At 43.0% G+C, this 20,287-nt stretch overlaps 2 protein-coding genes across 3 annotated transcripts in view; both read left to right on the forward strand.

The window, feature by feature from the left end:
* Window positions 1–1,646: 1,646 nt before the first annotated feature.
* Window positions 1,647–5,740, forward strand: LOC144473266 (uncharacterized). 2 transcript variants are annotated; one of them, XM_078186979.1, is made up of 7 exons: window positions 1,647–1,940; window positions 1,999–2,726; window positions 3,439–3,759; window positions 3,816–4,125; window positions 4,314–4,632; window positions 4,700–4,872; window positions 4,979–5,740. In XM_078186979.1, the coding sequence occupies exons 1-7, from the start codon at window positions 1,737–1,739 to the stop codon at window positions 5,042–5,044; spliced, it is 2,121 nt and encodes a 706-aa protein (XP_078043105.1). In that variant the 5' UTR covers window positions 1,647–1,736; the 3' UTR covers window positions 5,045–5,740. The 2 variants fall into 2 exon arrangements, with proteins under 2 accessions (XP_078043105.1, XP_078043106.1); XM_078186980.1 differs by having other exon boundaries at window positions 5,564–5,740.
* Window positions 5,741–6,042: 302 nt separating this feature from the next.
* The window catches only part of LOC144473725 (uncharacterized), a 30,737-nt gene continuing 16,492 nt past the window's right edge, over window positions 6,043–20,287 (forward strand). Inside the window, exon 1 of the mRNA XM_078187867.1 lies at window positions 6,043–6,246. The gene's annotated coding sequence lies outside the window, so the exon portion shown is untranslated. The remainder of the gene's footprint in view (window positions 6,247–20,287) is intronic.

The raw sequence follows: 20,287 nt of genomic DNA on the forward strand, positions 1-20,287 counted from the left end.
ACGTGGTTGGCGAGTTACCAGCCACCGGGGTAGACAGATGGAGGGCAACGATTGGACGACGAACGACGCCCAATGAACGCCGACCACGCTCGACCAACCAGCCGACGCGCCGTGGCAGCCCCAGACATGCCGCGCCGTACATAAACTCGCGCCACCGCGATTGTCCTTATTTTATCTGTTGTCGATAGGGAAGGCGATAAAGACGGACGCACCGACGCAGTGGAACATCCTGATTGGCTCCGACATCTTGGAGCGATATTCAAATCATTTCGTTAATTAATTTCACCAATCGTAGATACAAAAGTTCGCACAATAAATAGGATAAGTTTGAGACTGCTCTATCCGTGTGCGGTTGCCATCCAACTGTATTTTTTGGGAGTTTCGTTTTTTCTATGAGGTTAATTATTAATTAATAAGTAATTTCTATAAGGTTAATTTTAGTTAAAGAGATAATGTTGTTAATGATTTGAAGAGGAAAAAGTAATTTGTAATATTATTTTACTTTAGTCGTACACCGTGTAAGAACATAATTAGGTGTACGTTAGTAATTAACTTAAAAGTGTTTTAACAATCAGAGACATGTAATAAAATAATTAGTTTTATCATTAACTTTAAAACCTTGCTCACTTGCTTTGTATAGTTTGTACTATATGCGTGTATAATCTCAAATAAAATACTTATTCCACACGTTTATATATTATACTTCTACTTCTTAAAAGGGACTGCTTCATATAATTCACGGAAACTTTATGATAACAAGTAGTTAAATATTTTAACAAGTAGTTAAACGTCCTGATTTTATAAATAACAATCCTACAATCATAAGAACCATATTCAAAATGAAGAATCACTTTTTAGCAATTTATACATAGCAATTTCAGACATAATTCCGTGCATAAGAGTTACAGTCCATGTACTAAAAAATGATGAGAAAAGAAGATGTTCCGACATGGTATCCAGTCACATAGTTAGAATAAATCCTTATTGATATATGCAATAAGTCAACAGCAGAGATCAATTGGCTACTTGTCAAGACAAGCATTGTTTGTTTTGACGCAAAACAATTGTCTTTTCGCTCGCGTGTAAAAGAGTTGTATCACGTGCCGCAGAATGAAACAATTACTAAATCACGGACAGCATTCTCACCGATTCCAATGAAACATCAATCGACAATTAGTGAAATAAATAGGAAATCACCTATGCGTTGCGCTTATCATAATTGTGCATCGAACGCTACCGTTTTGCTATTTCCTCTGATTCAGTGGACTTGGCCGCAGGCGTCCTTCCGTGGACACTTGTGTAATCACTCGATAAGAGCGTCGCTTGACATACAATTCAACGAAACATGAAATACTGCACCACGGTGTAGAGCGATACACAACCGTAAATTATATCTTTTATCTCCCATTTTTTTTTAAATTCCAGAAACGTCTTCCAGTCGCAAGAAACAGCCGGCTTTCTGGCACTCTTGTCCGAAGCTTGTCGAGCCGGCGTTTTTCTATGCAGTATTATGGCCCACTTGAGCGACAATGTAGCCGCTTATCAGCGGTCAGCGGGACGTGTTCGAAAAACCCCGGCGGCGGCGGGCCGGCCTTCGAGCCACGTTGTGTACAAACTGTTCTCATGGCAACGGGTTCCAAGCAGCGGGTTATAATCGGGGCTGAATGAAAATCTACAAGTGTAGCCAGTAAGTCTGTCGATCCAGGCCGAGTTCACCTCCTAAAGCTAGAAGAAGCATGATGATGCGCTCGAGGGCTGCCGCCGCGCTGCTGAAGCTCAAGGAGATGGACAGGAAGTACAGCATTAAGCGTAACGAGGTCATGAGAGGCCAGAGCAACGTCAGCACTGACACGTCCCTCGAAGCGACGCCCAGGATGTCAGCTGATACACCTGCCAGAACCCAGGACGCCGCTGACAGCGACAATAGTCACGGGTTCAAGGTACATACGCATCGAGCCCTACGCCCTTGTCGCGATATACAAGACAGGATTCTTCCAGGTCGCTCCGAAGTCCGAGATCCACAGTCCTAATGACGTCCAAAGTGCTAAGAATAGCTCCCCAATTAAAACATCCGGGGTCACTGTGGATGATCTAGCTCTAGAAGATGACACAGCTGAATCAGAAGTCGAAAAAATATTCCCGGTCAGGGGGAATTCCTCTCGAAGACCGTCTGACCTAGCATCATCCACTAAGAGCAGGTCCATCATCAGCTATCAATCCGAGAGCAGGTCCAAGTCGCCAGGATCTGTCGATCATGCGAGAAGCGTCGATGATTCTTCGGTCGCGACGATCTTGTCAAAGGCATCCGAAGTTTCCGAAGTCATTTCAGAGATGGACCGAGAGTCCTCAACTGCTAAAATAGAGATAAAAGATACAGGAGAGAAAATAGTAGAGACCAGTGTGCAGGAGTCGAAGGAAGAGGATAGTAAGGAGACGATAGAGACTGCTAACAAGATAAGCGAAAGAAGCGAGATAGTCTCCGAAATGTCTCGAACTCTCAAGGAGAACGACAGCGTCGTTGGGGAAGAGCGAAAGATCGAATACGAGAGCGACACGTTCGAACAAATTTCCTCTTCGACAGCCTCTTCCAGCTACGTGGAGGACCGGTCGAAGGAAGTGCTTAGGGAGCAGTCTCATGCAGACACAGTTAGATCTGGGGTGAAACAGGTCATGATCACTGTACACATGCAACCTGCGAGCGCTAAGAAGATTGTGGCTGAAGACAGGTAGTTTGGATTCAGGCATATGCCGTCAGATGGCGATGCGTGGGTCTAATTCCGATTCCAGTAACAAAATCTTTATTTTACGTGTTAGAACTTTCATGTTGTTCTGATACACTGATATTAGTACTTTATTATCAGATTTCGAATTTTATGCATTCATGACATTGTGACATTAAATGTAAGACAAAGATTTAACGATGCTGTTCCATTATTTTCATCTGATTAGAAATGTTATGGATGAAAATACATTCTTTGTTAAATTCTGTTTACTGCAATCAGGACAGAGAATTTTTCTTTTGCATAAAGATGCACATTCTACTTATGATACATTGTTCCATTAATACAAAGTTACTATTTTACAATTTATAGTGTTACAAGCATCTATCTTCGTTTATTTTTATATTTTTATATGAAAAATATGTCACGCTCCTAGTATAATTTTGATTCATATATCACATCGTATTGTTTAACAAAATTCTTAAATTATATCCACCTTGTTTAACTTATCTTTGTTTTATTATCTTTTGTTTGCTTATTATTATTACTATCTTCTACCTTTCAGTATTGGTTCATTGGTTTCCTATTTTATTTTATACCCCTATCATACCCAAATCATTTCGCATGAGACTGTTCAGACATAGATGCTGATACTTCGGCTTCCGAAGAGATCAAAATCGACCTTTGAATAATTGGAACTAAAACGTGAAATTTCTAGCCCCGAAGAAGTTGCGCCGAAGGAGAAGAAGATCATAGAACTGGTCGCACCGAAAATAGTGCAGAGCACGAGCGAGTGCGAGATCGGTCTCGACGAGGAGCTATCGAATTACGTGAAGACGTCGGAGAACGTGGACGAGATAGAGCCCATCACTCTCCTGAAGTCGTCGAAGCAAACAACTCCTCGGAAACATCCCCGAAAAGGTAGAAAGCAGAGAAAGCCGAACGAGAACATCGAGGACACGCAGAAGATCAGCGAGTCCCCCGAAGTGTCTGATCAGGAGAGACGTAGACACAGCCAGAATAGCTCTTCAGCAACTCTGTAAGACGCATTATCGCTGTCAGCATTTCGTTTTTTACCGACAGTATCAATTTCAGAGGGACAGCGAACCAGGAGAAGCAGAAGGATACTTCGCAGGATGATGAGTCCAGGGTCGAAGAAGCAAATCTTGAAGAAGTCTACAGCACTTCGAGCGAGAAGATGCTGAGAGAAACTCCGAAGAATTCGGACGTCACTTGGACGCTTAGAAATTTGAACAGGGACGCCATAGACGCTATTGCTAGGAGATACCGGTTCCAAAATAGGGAGACGAAGGGCACCAAGAAATGCGGCACTGTGGTGAAGCTGCCAACAGCTAACTATGACGGCGAAGTATGGGAAGACAGCAGGACCGGGTCTCTGGACAACGTTAGTTCTAGACAATTACTTTAACTCCACTAGCTGAATATTCGATAGGAAATACAATAATTTCTCCCAGATTATCTCTTAGCTTGAAAACAAAAATGGACAACAAGCTCTTTTCCCCTTTCCAAGTCGTCAATTTTTGTATCCAAGCTGAGGGACAATTTGCGAGAATTTACTGTGTTCGATTACAGCTGAAGGACTCGAATCCTGAGCAGAAGAGAAGAAGAAGCACTTCAAAGAGGTCGTCGAAGTCCTCGAAAACAAGGAAGACGACGAATCGAATAAGACTGGATGAAAAGCAGTCGAGATTCGATTGTAGGCATGTGCGGAAATTGCGGAAGCAGGCAACTGCGCTCCGGCAGCAACAGGAACGCGAGAACATCCGGAACTACTTGTTGGAACTGGAGCACACCAGGCTGGAATACGGGATAGGGGATCCAGCTGGATCCAGCAGGATAGCTATCATCAAGCCTCTCGAGTTCCCGAAGATTGCGGCCTTCGAGAAACCGGGTACGTGAAAACAAATTGTTCCAGGTTCTTGGACTATCGTTGAACTTCTTCTCGCTACCTCGTGTAGATCCATCGGACGAGGACCAGAAGTCCGAGGACAAGATTCGAGGCCTGCAGGATAGGATGACGCTGATAAAACAGTGGATGAAGGATCAGTATACACTCTATAGGGGCTATAGCAGTCTAGCCAGGACTATGAACGCCAAGTACGTGCCTGCAAGCCTTGAGGACGCGAAGAGGGTATGCATTAGCTTGTGTAATAAGTATATTTTGAGATGCGATCTCGTGGGGTTATTTCTATGCCACTTAGCTTAAATGAAATCTGCAAGTGTCTTCTTTAATACAGGGTAGATTAGATTACAATGGAATAAGGAGAACGAAAAATTTGGATGAATTTCAAAATGCATTGTAGTAGAGATATATCTATGACAATAAGACAAGGAGAACGTTTTGAAAAATTAAAAGAAATCGACCTCTGTGATCATGGAGGTTACAGGATTTGAAAGGGAAAACTCCAGATGGATTTTACTATACGTTCCAGTAGAATTACTACTATGCAATATAGCTTAATAAAAACTGAAAGTCTCTAATCTATAACAAGCTAGATTAAGTTGAAATTGTATAACAAATACGTTCGCGTCGATGACTACATTGTGCTACATTTTCCTACAAGAAAATGGGAACGAACTTGTCACACAATCTAATAAATTACAAATTATCTTCTATCTCAAGATTGCTAGAAACGAGAACGAACATAATTCGGCAGCGCTGTGCCACTTATTTGGCCGCAGAACCATGTGTCACTGGTAGAAAGTGCGAACTTGCGCTTAGCAGAGACAATGAGATCGCGGATAAACAAGCGGAAGCTCGTTCCCCGCGACACCAAGTTTTTCGTCGTTCGAAAGTCCTTAATGAGATTATTCCGTTGCAGACGATCCGCCAGCTGCAGAAGGCAACAATTAAGACCAGGTGATCAGACCTGTTTCTCCGAACGCACAACATTGTTCCTGTACAATGCAGTGAACGAAGCTGACTCGGCTTTGCGTCGTACGAATTTTGTGAATCCTAAGTAAAATCTGTATAGTTTACGAAATAAAACTGTTGTCGTTTCGAAAACATACCGCCCACACAGGTGACCATTAAAGGGGTTCGTTCGTCGTGTCAACATCGCAGGTAACCTGCGTGGGGTTAAAGTCAGAGTTGAGAGCGATTCATATTTATGGGGAATAAAATGTCTGGCGGCGTCCCTCGCGAATCGATATTTAATATTATCCCCGAAAAAAAGGGGCGGATAGGAAGACCGGTCCCCGTTGCAGCGTGTGCACGCGTGCGTGTTGCACGCGCGCACGTGCAAGAGACGCTCGAATGAGCGACGCCGATCGCCGGCGTTCTTTCATTGACGTGCTGTTGCTCGTCGTGTTCTCCCAGTTCTCGGCGAACCTCTGCACGATCGCGTTCAGGCTCACAGTGCTCCCGTGAACCTCCTCGGTGCAACCTTATTCTTGCCGGTACACAGTTACGCGATTTTTGCCGGAAAAGTTACCCAGTGCCTTCCTGTTCGCGCCCCATCCAACATTCTCAACGGAATTGGCCCTTAGGGTCGACACAGCGCCGGTGAGTCTCACAATTCGTCCACTGCGAAATTTTTGCTGAATTCCCTCGCGTACACTCTATCATTCAACGTCATTGATATCACAATTTTTTGTTTATAAAATACAAGAATATTTATCAAATTATACAATTCGCACACAGCATTTAGTGCAGTAATTAATAGAGATTTAATCAAGTACAATATAACTCCGTCAAAAAGAGAACCTGCGATGTCGACTTGCATAATCTAACAGCTCGTATTATCTGTCTCTCACCACTGATTTATCAATTTTTATCCATTCAATTAGAGTGCATGCAAGAGAATTCAGTTCAGGATAAAGTTCAATTAACCGGGTTAAAATTTCGTTTGAATAACAGAGCTCCATTATACCTGTTTTGTTATAAAAACACTAGTGATTTGACCAGTTCGGATACTCGAGGTCTCACTGTATATTAAATCCTCTCTGAACATCCTATCAATATATTGATTAATTACACACCAATGCGCATCTACAAAGTATTCGAATTAACATTTAGTTTGAACTCCGCTTGAACAACAACTATCCAAGAAATCGTTCGACTAAGAATGTAAACATATAATGTGAACAAAATTCGCGCAAAATTCCATGGGGCAGTGTCGACTTTTTAAATCTGCGGCTGCAAGAGCATCTCCCGTTTTCTGTCGAGACCAGTTAGCTTCAGGTGGAACTAGTGTGTCAGCGCCTGAGTATAGCTACAAAAAGTCAGCACGGTCAGCAGCGTCTAAAAACAAACGCTAAATAAACCGTTGGAAAACAGTGGTATAACGAGATGAAAGATTTCGCAATTAAACAAGAGGATCATGTGCGCTAGATGGGGTCAGAATAATGTTCCGAGCTGATCAAACAATAGCTAATTGTTAACCGAGCGTTGATATTCGAATAGATGACATCAGAAAGCCGGGGCAGCCGGTTTACGATCCCTCTCCGATAAAATGTATGTATATACGTACACCTTGTCGCACCTGGAACGCACAGCCGCATATACTGTGTCAAGGTTCATCGGATCAATTGAAATTGTGCAACCTTAGATCCGCCGCGTCGCCGGCCGGTCAATTAATTAGCCGACGGTGTTAAAATTAAGGTTTAAAAGCCGGCCGGTCGTTCGCCGAGGGAACCGGCATTTTTTTTTTTAGATAAGAATGCAATTCAATACCGCGGCTCAGAGCATATTGAACGGGTTAATTAGAAGGTCCAGTGTCGCGCCGTCTGCCGTGAAAATGAGAGCGGGCAATCCGATACTAAACGGTTAACAATCTCCTCCGAATAAAAATCAATCTGGGAACCGAGGACCGCTAAACGTGACTTTCGGTTCGCTGTCCAGTCATTCGCACTATACTCGTTATGACGCGAAACATTGCTATTTTTTAGTTACAAGTATACTCGTCAGAAACACCTAAGTGATTGATCATAAGCATCTAAGCTGATTGGTTAACCCTTTTAGTGTCGAACGACGACATATGACCTTATATGGCGCCTTGTTTACTCATCTCGAGAAATTTGTATTTTAAAATAGCTTTATAAAACATTATGAATCGTTCAAATTCGTTGCAACAAAATCGAAAAAATTGTTTATTTTTAATTTTTAAATATATTCTATGGTGGTTGGTGTCCAGGCTCTGTATACGCTGGAGCGATAAGGTGGAAACTCGACACGTAATAGTTTCCTGGGACCGTAATGGCAACCTGTTTATCATAGATATTAGGTAGCGTTGATGATTTTATATTGCTGTTATTCAAACGATTTTCAATACGTATTTAGGTACAATTGGTATTATATTATTCTCCCTTTCTCCCGCAATATGCTGGCTTTTGAATTTTTCAAATATCATTCTCAGTTTAGTTTTTATGAGCTTTCTTTCAAACCTTAGTAAATTCGTCCAGTTATCTTCACATAAGCACCTGTTTTCCCGCGCCACAAAAGGGTTAATTATTCTCTATTAAGTTACGTATTTTAGACAAAATACAGACGTTATCTGTTAAGAAATTATTACAATCGAGAAAATGCTAATCATTGTAACAACGAATATAAAATCTAACAAGGGGTACGTTCTTTCACAATGAACAAGTGGAAATAAATTACAAAGCGAAATGACAGCGTGGGTCCGAAGTGACCCAGCCTTGGACGAAACACCGTTGCCACGTCTAGAGAATAATTCTAAAATTCCCTTGAACCAGTTAGACGTCATCCATTCAATGAACCAGTCGAAAAGCCATCTCCAAGCAGCTAGAGATTCTCGGATGGTCTTAAATCCAGAAAACAGTGTCTAAACTCCGGAAAGATTCTCACGAATTTCTCTCGTCGATCGCTTCTATTCGAACGCAGGAAAAAATAGTGCGAGAGTGTCGGTCTCCTTAGAAATTCGAACGGCGAAAGTAATCGAGACCAGTCGCGGGAGAGACCTTATCCTTGGGGGGAAGTGGGGGATCGAGGTTGTGAGACGACTATGACTGTAACGTCGACGTCGATCCGTCAGACCGAGGCCGACGAAGGAAAACACCTTCCATTGTGAACTTCGCTAAAATCAAAACATCCCAATGATCATAGACTAGCCAATGAATGATCACCAAATCTGTTTTCGATAATAAATAATATCCCTCTTAGCCTGAAAATAATTAATGGACTTCGGCAACATTTTTACACAATCCACGCAGCATCCTAGTCTCACTAATTGTTTCGTAAGATCTCAGGTAATATATTCCAAGCTGCAGAATTTATTTAACAGATACTAGAGTTTATTTCTTCAGTCCCAATCACTCGAGGACCACCGCGCACGATTTTCTCCATGGGTCCCACATTCTCTTCCAAGGCCCTGTAATTTTTCCGGAGGGTCTCTGTCCACGATCAATTCGTCTATCGAACGCGTCACACTGCAATTATTATCGTCCGAGACCCCGTTCCAATATGTCTCCGTCGACCCTAATCGCGACAGCCCCGACGACGCCGGCCGTGTGAAACGGCACAGAAGTCCCAGGACCCACATGCGGGGCGGCGGGGCCAGACAAAGCGAGAAACTTCCTCGTTGATCGAGGAATCCGCCGCGACGGTAATTAATAAAGGGAATGAGAGATTGTGGGATGCCCGAGAGCCGCTAATCCCCGCGGTTTTCAGATTAATGAGACTTGGTCTACGGGTCTTTGTTTCGCTCGGAGGATGCCAGCAGTGGTTCTGCTCGGCTTGCAGTACGTTGAACCTGAAAGTGTTCGAAGGAAGATGCGAAGCAAAGTCGAACTTCGTTTACAGTTCCATTCAAATCCTTGTGCATACAGTCGCGAAGTTAATTTCTTTCGATTTCTCTAGAGCCCGACTCTGTTTGCTCGATGTCTCGAGATTAGGGAAGTTGATTTCGTTTTACGGGATTGACACACATTCGTGACGGTGCCACGTGTGGGTCGACGGATGCACAAACGGCACCCTGTTCTCCGGCGCGAGGATCAACCGAGCGTGAACTCTGACCTGGAAGAGCACCCACACTTGCCGGTTTCAAGCCGAGACATTGTTCCGGGCTAATTTTCCTCCGGGAACCATAAAATCGAAGTACCAGTTACTTCAACTGTCTCCGCGCTCGTTAATCTTCAGCTTGCCCGGTCTAATAAATTTTCTCACACTGCCAAGTTCTTCCTGAGTGTCCAGAGATACGCCGAAGGTTCAATTTCCAGCCCGAGGTGGTTGAAATGCGAGATAATAGATCGAAGAATTAAGGCTTGACCCAGTCGCTGACATTTTGCATCTTATCAGGTGATAAATACGGGATACACGCGTGTACATCGCATTAGGTATTCTAAGCGCCGGAGGTGTACCTGATCGCTTTAACACTTGGTCACTCGACGACCCTTAAGTAATGCCACCGGACAGACCTTCCCGCGGAAGGTCACGGCTAATTCAGGAAGCAGATTGATGTCCAGCTCGATTATTGCGCGCCAACTTTAGCCGGCTGCGATCGATGAGCCGTTATCATGGTCCCGGTGACATTAAGCGTATCCGACTGTTTACTGACCGGCCGGCGTCCACTTGCCATTAAGAACTTCCGATCGATCGCCTGTGAACTTCAGACCACGACCCCCCGACGGCTATATTTACCCTGCTCGATTACTATCCGCTGCTGGATCCGCGTTCTGGATCATCGGGAACTGTGAATGAGCGTGGGCGCATTCATACTTCTCCCGTACGCACAGCTCTAATTTTGTTCACGTCACTGTGACACCTCGAAAACGTGCCAAGTTTGTGGTGGCTATGGTGGAATGGCAAGCTGTAGAAAAATTTATTAATTATTGGAGCGCGAATCTTTATGCAAAATACAAATTGTTTGCCGTAGAAAATAGAATAGGAAAATAGAAAAGATTTTAGTGAAGATTGGCCAACTTTGACTGATGAGAACTCCGTGAAAAATTATGGTACAATGATGACTACTTTTTTAAAATAAAAGTTTAAAAAAATGTACTTTAAGATAACGTGACTGGATTTTAAATTGACGCATCTTACGTCACTATAATTTTTTAAATGTGAGGCTATGTTTGTCATATTCATAAGTGTCTTTCATACTAATGTTGCAAGGGCTACTTTGAAGTGTTATAACTGCGCGAAGAAAAATCGCAGAGATGTAACTTTTTCTTATATTAAAGAGGATGAATCGAATTTTATTAAACTGTAAACGATATCGTCGGAAAAAATTTTACGAAGTTATTGAACCTAAAATCCAGGAAAATGATCTTAAAGTATAAGTTTGAAGTTTTAATTTAAAAAAAGTATGATCAATCTACGACGATTTTTCGCAAACTTATCGTCAGTCAAAGTTGGTTCATTTTTATACAAACTTTTTCGAAGCTATTGTTGCTTCGAGCGAATATAAATTATTATTATTACTATTATTATTATTATTATTATTTTTATTATTATTATTTTTATTATTATTACAATATAAATCCTCTTCTGATTGGTTCGGTTGATAGAGGTTTTGCCGTATGCCGAGAATTTGACTGTGCTTTGCGGAAGCAAAAGTGAAGGTGTCAGTCCGAAGGATGCCTCCTTGAGCAGTCTTCATAAAAAGGGGACTGCAGTTTCTTTTCCTCTTATTTCCTACAATTGATCAAGCGATTGTTCTTCCACGTTGTAAATCATCGATTGCTCAACGAGCGAGGAATTGATTCCAACGGTGCTGCAATGACTCGGTTGCACGGAACTCCCGACGATTTCTCTTGTGGATGTCTTCGACTAATTAATGTCGTCGCCTCGCCGGCTACACGCTTGAAAACAGCATAAAACTTTCGATAAGTACAAAAAATACGCTACGAACTCTCGAGGTCTTACGGTGTTCAAGCACTCTTAAACGTTTCGAATTCAATGCTAATGTATGGTCAATGAAATTGTACTTTCGATGGCACCGTAGTTCCTGGCGTAAAACTGCATCGAGCGCCGCGTACTTTCCTTTGCAGAATTTGTAGAACTTCCTATCTGTGGAACATCATTTACGAAGATCTTCACTTCATAAACTATTTACGGAGATTTTTGAAGAATAATAATCATTAAGATAATATTTTTAAACACGTTTTAAAACAGATTAACTTCTCGAAAAACTTGATCAGGTAAAATTGTCGGATAGAAAATTATTAATTAGATAGAACAATTAAAACATGTGATTTCGAATCCTTTTCGTCGCTCCCTCCAATTACAGTGTTTGCAAACATTTATTTACGCGATGTCTAGTACACTAGAACTTCTAACATCGTCTAGAAACGGTTCAACTGGTTTAGTCCAACATAAGAAAATACTCACTTTGAATATACATATGCAATTTATGAACGACAATATGCATAAATGGAGAACCGTGCGCATCTGCCGCGATTCGTCGAGCGCCCTCAGGAGTTTATTGGCCCGGTGATCCACTGAGAGCAATTAAAGGTTACACGGTGATTACATAAAATTAATAATGGAAAAAGTAATTCGCACCCCCCTAACGGGGCTATAAATGGATCAGCGAGTCGAGAACAACGGCGAGAAGCGTGCAATTACGGCGCGAAGTGAGAATGTAGGTACACAGCTGGAGATAGCCGGCTATCCAGGAGGCAGCCAGTGGAACAAAGAGAAACTACCGGACACATAGGATATCTTGGGCAACAGAGGGATTTCGTAATCCACCGCCGCGCTGCAAACTGTATCACGTGAGAGGAGGTTTGATCAGGGCCGCCTTATGCAATGATCGCGTTAGGTTCGTGTCTAGGGCCTGCTAAGACCATCGTGCCTCCCTAGCCAAAGCTGTGTTTTCGATTCCAGTCGAATGGACTTTCCAAAGCCGCGGCACGCGAAAAGGTCACGCTCGATCTCTGTGAACGCACTCGGAACAAGCTTCGTTCATTCTATGTACAGTAGTTCGATTTACTATTAAAATTTATGAACCTGCTTGAACGTAACTTTATAATTCCGGCGTCAGTGGATATTTGAGATTCTGACGATTAAAACGAGTTCAAACACGGCACATGCCGGATCAGTTTCAGCCATTCTAAGATTGTGAACAATCTACAGGGTGGACGAAATAATTTCATCGCTTTGCGAGTTTTCTTTATAATTGACGTTCTGAAGAAAATATGTAGTAAAGGTTTTTTTGGTCACGAATTATGTATTAGTTCCTAGATTCTGATCTGAACTATTATTTTACAATGATAAAAATATATATTGTCGTTAAAAGACATAGATGAATTGAAATTGTAAGAGGATGATGTTTACATGTGTATTTATCATAATATCTACCCATTCGAATCAAAAATAGAAACTATTTGACATTTGCGCATAGTAACAAAAACGAGAAAAATATTCATGTACACATCAGAACTATTTCGGTTACCTAGTATATAGCGCTTCGGTAAATGTTGTCCGAATGACACCGTGTTTGCTCTCATTTTAATCAGAATAATCTCAGCTATCCATTGATGGACAACCTTGCCGATCTCGTGTAAATAGAACAGTGCAACATTGTACGCCTAAAATTAGCTATACGGATTTTCGCGGTATGAGGACGAAGATACGTTCGCCCAAAGAATGAGGAACAAAGGTAAAGCTCGGGCACGGGTTAGGCGATTTTCCAGCGGCTCGTGGAAGAGCCGTAGCCGTCGAGACGCCACGAAAATAGTTCGTCGGCTGGAGGAAGCATAAAGGAAGCTTTGGACGGAAGAAAGAGGAGCGTGAAACCAAGACGGATAAAACAAGCAGAAAATCGAATGGTTTTGTACGGCAACCGCCCCTCGGCCGTCCCCTCTTTTGCACTTCTGGATTCTAAAAATAATTCGTCTGGGGGAAATTGTAGCCTTGAGACTCCCGAGACGAACCGGGGACCTCGTGAGCCAGCAGATTCGTTAGGCAAAAGTTCTGTAGAAGTGGAAAGGATCAGCGAAAAATTGGGGTCACGAGATAGCGCACGCACGAAGCTGTGCTTATTATCCTTTGTGGGAGCATGATGTGGGCAGCAGTTAAGGTGAAGTCGCACGGCGAGGTTCCATGAGGCAAGGTAATCCAGTGGGAGATGAGTGCGATGAGAACCACCGGAGCCACGAAGATGACACTCTGTTTACCAAGAGGAGGTATACTTTTCAGAAAATAGGCGAACCAATTACTCTGTCATAGCCAATTATGCCTATGCCTCTAGTTTACTTTCGAGTGTAATTCGCTTTACAGTTATCGAACGAGATTTATTAAATTCTTTTTACTTATATAATTAATTTAATTTCTGAAATTAAACATGTAAAATACGTAAAAGAAAACGAACTTTTACCAAGCAATCGAACTTTTACCAATAATATCGGAGAGAGAGGAAATATAACTGTAATATTTTATTAATATAATTTTTAGTAGTATAATATAGTTAGCATAAAAGTAATATAGTTTTTATTACTTTAATACTCATACAAAGTAAAATTCGATGGTAGCTCCTTGAAGAAAATATTAATTAAATTAGACAGATGCGTAACAATTTTTACACTCCGTATCATAGCATCCAGATGTTTTGGCGAGTAGTTTTTGTTAGACGTTCCACGCTAGGCCGTTCACCCTCGCGCATTAATTCCGGGTGATGATATTACGCGCACCCTCCTACCCCACGAAAACAGGCTGACTCATCACCGATGACTTTCTGACAGTTCTCGCCTTCCTCGTCGATCGTGAGTCAGAGGTCGCTGTCGATCGTGCCCCTAGGAGCTGCAGCTGGCCGTGAGTCGCATCCTGATTGCATCCGGACTCGCGGCGATGTTCTACAGTTTTTAGAATTCCGATAAAACTTCTGCTTCGATCCGGAGGTGATAGACGACAGAATGGGAATTACTTTTGAAAAACGTTACGGCTCGCTGCGGCGAGTGAAAAGCGAGAGGAAAGTTTCACGGAGCTCCTGGGCGCCCAATAATAGCAGCTTCCTCGCCAAAGTGCGAGGGAAGGTCTCACACCCGCAAGCTTTAAATCCAATCATAAATCGGCCGCGACTTTCTCGGCCTTCTTCCTCTGTCGAGCATGGGGAAAAGGGTTGGCGAGACGAAAGGGATATACCGAAGCAGCGAGAACAGGGAGGTATAAATAGATCGGGAGAGGAAGAATGTAGGGAATAAAGAACGTCGATGGGGAAAAGGAAATGAAACCGTAAATACATCAGAGACAAGGGATCAATCTGTAAGGAGGAAGACACCAACTATTAACCCCTTGCACCCTGGATATTGCCATACCAAAATCTACGACGATATGGTATTGCGTTTCTAAACCAGTTTTTATTTAATAACAGAACTATCGAACCATTCGAACTGACTGAAACCCAATTTTTCCTTTTATAATTCCTGATTTTGATCAGAAATTGTTATATTTACTTTATCGTACATTGTACTTTTAATTAACTTTAAATGATATAATTGATGGGACATAACTTTATACGAACGAAATATAAAAGGAGATATGGAATAAAAAAATAAAACTTGCCGTCCTGTATTACATAAAACAAAAGATAAAAAAGTATTTCAATTTTTAACGATGTTAACCCTTTGCACTCGAAGCAATTCTAACTTTAAATCTATATAGTTTTTCTGACTTATGGTATTTCTATTTTATATGGCAAAGTGTATTTTATATATGTATATGAAATTGAGTCTTGTAACTCATACAGCAGTTTTACTTTTAACAATTGCCTAAATCAGAGCTTTGATAATATGAATAAAAATGATCTTAGAACCTGATACACGATTATAGCAGTGCCTCAGAGTCAGCACTAGAGTTCAAAGGATTAATAAACTAATACAATAACACGTTTGAATTAGCTAAACTATCAAAATTAACCTAAAACGTTTAGAACGCCATCTATAAAGTCCAAAAATAAAAAAGAAAATCCTGGAACTGTTTCCTACACGCCAATAAATCGAATTTACAATAACAAAAATCTGCGAAGAGGAGTTATGGCAACAGGAAGCCATTGTGGGAGATGGACGGGGTACACGAAGGACCACCATCGTAGCCTGACGCCTGGCAGTGGCGCATAAGAGAGGCAGTGCCACTTCCGAGCACAAAAGGCCACACAGAAAACTCGTCGATCGATAAAAGTATCGAGCAAAAGCGTCCAGTTGTCCAAACGGAGGTCGAATCGTCGAAAAAAAAGAAAGATCCCTATCGCGGCATGAATCACAAAGCCTTGCACGTGCTGGCCGGCAAGGTTCGACACGCGGATTTCGGACAAAACACGGTCGTTTGGATGGCGTGGGCGTCGGGAACAGGTACGGAAAAAGAGTGAAGGCTAAGCTCGATGGTGAAAAATAGTTCTTCGATCGTCGATCGAGGCACTTGCGCAACCGTTTAAATCCGACAGTGGTTCTCCTGAGATCCATCTTCCAGCAAACAGCTTCCACAAGATCAAAAGAAAGCAAACTATAACTGTCCGCGGAAGGATATAGTTCGTTGCGCGTGTCAGTCAGCGTTCCCTCGTCAAAGTGACAATTACAGGCCGGTGTGCTTTTTCATCCACGGTTCGCAATCTTTCAATTAATTTTTTCCCGACCGAGGCAGATCTATAACGCGATCAGTTAGGCTCGTTATTTTCTATAGTGGTTCCCGGCCGCCAGGAGCGACGCGAGGACAGGCCAACGGGAATCCAGGTGAGCAAAGACCGCTTACAAGCTGCAGGTTGCATAACGGTTCCGCGCAGCATCCACCGTTCGGTGTCCAGCCGCCGATCAGAAAAACTCGCGAATTCGTTGCCATCTGAATGATAGACCGAAGTCATCGTTCTCTCTCGGAAGGGATTCAATGATCGTCGTCGACTATATTTCGGATTAGCTTCAGCCAGATGTTCGGACGTTCTCCAGTGTCCCGTGACTAATTCGTAGCAAAATATTCCCTATGGACAGACACGTGGAACCAGCCTGGACCGATGCTCATTTTTCCATCCAGCAATCCGGTGCTTCCGGTTCTGCAGTCGCAAAAACCGCCCGTGAGCCGATACGCTGTCGGGTTGGCTCGCTTTCTGAATTCGATGCTGTAACCAGGTCTCGAAGAAAGGCACTTGATCTCACGAATTCGACCCGGCTGTTATAGTGATTCTTGCCGGTGATGTCCGGTCGCCGGGCGACCGCGCCGGCACCAATCATTTGACAAACGTGGCCACGGAACATTCACTTTGCGGCTGAAATGTTGCCATGCCGGTTACTGCTCGGAGGTTTATGCCATTTGGAAACTATATCGCCAATGAACGTATCGAGCTTCGAATTTTGTTGGTTGCCGGGTGACTTTGCGCGCCGCTTGCCCAAGATACGTGGAAATCTCGAGGCGAGTATTTATCAGTTGGTAATAACCGATCCTAAATTGAGTTATGTCCGTGACTTCGCGGGATACGGCGATCGTCCAGGAATTATTTAGTGCCCGATGGAACCTCGGATAATTTGTTGAACACCATCTGTTGTTCAAGGTTCCCTCGGGCGGTTGGTCAATGAACTTGGGGGGGAATCGAAGCTCCATGAAGAATGGATCATTAAATGGAATTATGCTCCGGTTGGTCGGTTTAAAGAGTTGACGATTCCGTTGGAGGAGGATGCAAATGATCATTGCGAAATCCACCGGTGATTCAACTTGTTTTCGAGTTGCACAACCGATGCATCTCGCCGGTTATTACCGGCGCGTATAACTTAGGCGCGAGCACTGCACGGACCCGATCAATTCATCACGGATCCAGGATCCAACCACGTGGAACGTCCTGACAGTTCGTTAACGTGAGAAACGAGGGAGAAACGCTGCCTGGAATTCCGCGATTGTGTCGTTTCTGCTGGTTCGCGAATCCTCGCGTTTCCTGAGATTTACATAACAGAACAATTCGTTCTGATCATTTGTTCTTGCCACCTAAGTTGCTGCCGACAACACGGTACTGTCGTTTGCTCCACGATTTTTACCTTCGTTAGTCTTAGGAGCTTCGTAGGTAGATCATAGCGTATTTTTTCGTGTTACAACTTTTTTCCGTAAGTTGTTCTTCGATGTTTAACGATTTTCAGAAGTTGAAGCGAGGCGCGTTAAATTGGCTTGTCTAGATCCATTTGGAGATTGCTGTCTTTATTATTCTTGGAGAAGTGATGAGAGTTCAACAGTCGAAGTATCTTCTGGTATACTAATTATTGCCATAAATTCATCTAAAATATCTTGGAGACTTCTGAAGGTCTAGTTTGTAGATATTAAATTAGGCTATCTTGCTCCAGGCGGCAATTATTATTTTATTATTCTTGGAGAGCTGATAAAGTTCGCGAGCCAAATTAACTTCTGGTAATTTAATTATTACCATAAATTGGTTTTCAATATTTTGGGAATTTCCCGAAGTCCAATTAGCGGATACTAAATTGGGCTACCTTAATCCATTGCTCCATTATTCTCGGAGAACAGATGAGTGTTAATAAGTCAAAGTAATTTTCGTTGCTTCAATTACGTATTGCCATAAGTTTGTCTTCGATATCTCGGGGTTTTTAAGAAGATTCAGCGAGTTGTCCAGGAAATTGGAGTTCACTGAATGGATCACGATCCAGAATGGCAGCCAGCATCGATTCCGAGAAGCGAGATCTCGTCGGCAGGTCGGTGGTCGGACACTGTCCCATAAAGGAGAGCCTAGCTGCCTCTGCCGAGTTGTTTCGTGGCAGACTGTTGTCAGTCTGGCCAGAGAGGCGGTCTCTCTGTCCAAGGTCCGATTCAGTCAACCGCAAACGACTTCCTTCAGCAGCTCGAGGCTTCTTCCTCCTTCTCCGGAGGACTCGGATCGACGACCAAGAAGATCCGTTCACTTTCCACGGGAACTAGCCGTTTCTACCGCTAACAGCACCTTTGGACACGCTTCCTTTAAGCAAACCAGGTGTCTCGCGAGTTAATCGTTATTTCCGCGGCACTGTCCGCCACTTTAACAACTAGGTTCACGGTATAATTTACATTTGGAGCTACCAACGAGTCCCGAGAAGACAACTGAAATGCTAATTTTCAGAGTCTATCTATGATTTCATTTATTTTCTTGGGACTCGCTAGTAGCTCCAAATTTCTGTTTTATTAATTTCAGTAAAGTTTTATCATTGCTGGAAAATTCGCACGTCGATGTAAATCGTTCAGGGAAATCTTCAGAAATCGTTCGATGATAATATTCCACGTTTTGAACGACAATTCGCCTGTGGAGGTCAAACGAGGCACGCCGCGCGGCAGCGTGTTTCAAAAAACGGGTACCAAACGTCGGCACGGAACGGACGAGGCAAAATAAGCATAAAGAACAGAATGACTCGCAATCCTGATGATCCTCCGCGTCTTTCCTCGAGCCGAGTTAACGATCCATGATTTTCGAGCGTCTTCAAAAAATACCATGCTATTGAACATCCTCCACCAGTTCCAATAATCATCAAAATTAATTGGCTGCTACCTGGCAGCCTACCGGTAAAAATCTCCAGGCATCTTCTCCCGAGCGATCTCTCCCACGTCTCGTGCATCTCGCTTCTTATAACTGTGCACGAAAACACCGGCGACGTATCAGAGCGGGAATGAATAGCGAGACAAAGCGAAATCGGTCTCCGGAGAGCGACAATTGAAGACCGATCCCCCATTGTCAGGCCCCAGCATCCAAGCGAGACTCATCGCGGCGCAAAGTTTGGACTCAATGGAGGCTCCAGTCTGAAAACTTCGCTCGCCTCCGGGGTCACAAAGAGAATAACTCGGCCGGGCACGTGAGACAATGCCTCCTCCGCCTTGGCTGCATGTTGCGAGGCGGCTTATGTACACGCTACACCGAGCAGAAACTTCAGTACACGTTACATAAGAGAAAAGCCACCCGTCGCCTCCGCTTTACTTCTCTTGTCCGTCAAAGTTGAATCACCTTATACGCGTCTAGACGTATTCGATTAAGCCCGCCGTTTTTCACCGTCTGCCACATCGTTTCTTATCGATATCCGCGAGCAAAAAGGGCTCGCCGGCTACTTGAAACAGGCATTCGAGGGGAAGCCGAAACGATGATTTTCATGGGTTTATAGGAGGATGATACATTAGGCTAATTTATCTGTCAACGATCGTCTGGGACTCCAGGTTCACCAATTCCAGATCGCATTCAATAAATCCTGAGGATCTCCTAAAATTCCAGAGCATCTTCAAAAATTTATTAATGTGCGCAAAAAAGCCTGGGGATCTTCTAAAATTTTCGGTTTTTAATTTATGGAGACGGATTTGTGTAGAGCCTCAGGATCTTTTTGGAGCCTCTAGAATCATTTTGGAACTTTAAGACAGATTCGGAGAGCCTGCGGATATTTATGGCGATCCTTAATGATTTTGGTGATCATTAGGAATTTATTAAAATTCTTAACTATCTCCAATAAATTCTTAATGCACTCCAAGATTATTGAGGATCACCAAAAATATCCAAAGGCGTTCCAAAAATATTTTTACGTCCCAGAAAATTCCCAAGGCTTTCTACAAATCCCAGATAATCTTCAACAATTCTTGATGATTTCTAAAAAAAATCCTAAGGCTCTCAAAAAATTCCAGAAGTTTCTCAAAATCATTGAGAACTACC

Source organism: Augochlora pura, chromosome 7 (genome assembly GCF_028453695.1).
Source record: "Augochlora pura isolate Apur16 chromosome 7, APUR_v2.2.1, whole genome shotgun sequence".
Classification (NCBI taxonomy): domain Eukaryota; kingdom Metazoa; phylum Arthropoda; class Insecta; order Hymenoptera; family Halictidae; genus Augochlora; species Augochlora pura.

What these genes read in the sequence shown, in the direction of transcription:
- LOC144473266 (XM_078186979.1), top strand. Translation starts at nt 1,737, where the DNA reads ATGATGATGCGCTCGAGGGCTGCCGCCGCGCTGCTGAAGCTCAAGGAG. An exon ending in ACAATAGTCACGGGTTCAAG is followed by an intron (nt 1,941 to 1,998) that starts GTACATACGCAT and finishes GGATTCTTCCAG; the next exon opens with GTCGCTCCGAAGTCCGAGAT. An exon ending in GGACCGGGTCTCTGGACAAC is followed by an intron (nt 4,126 to 4,313) that starts GTTAGTTCTAGA and finishes GTTCGATTACAG; the next exon opens with CTGAAGGACTCGAATCCTGA.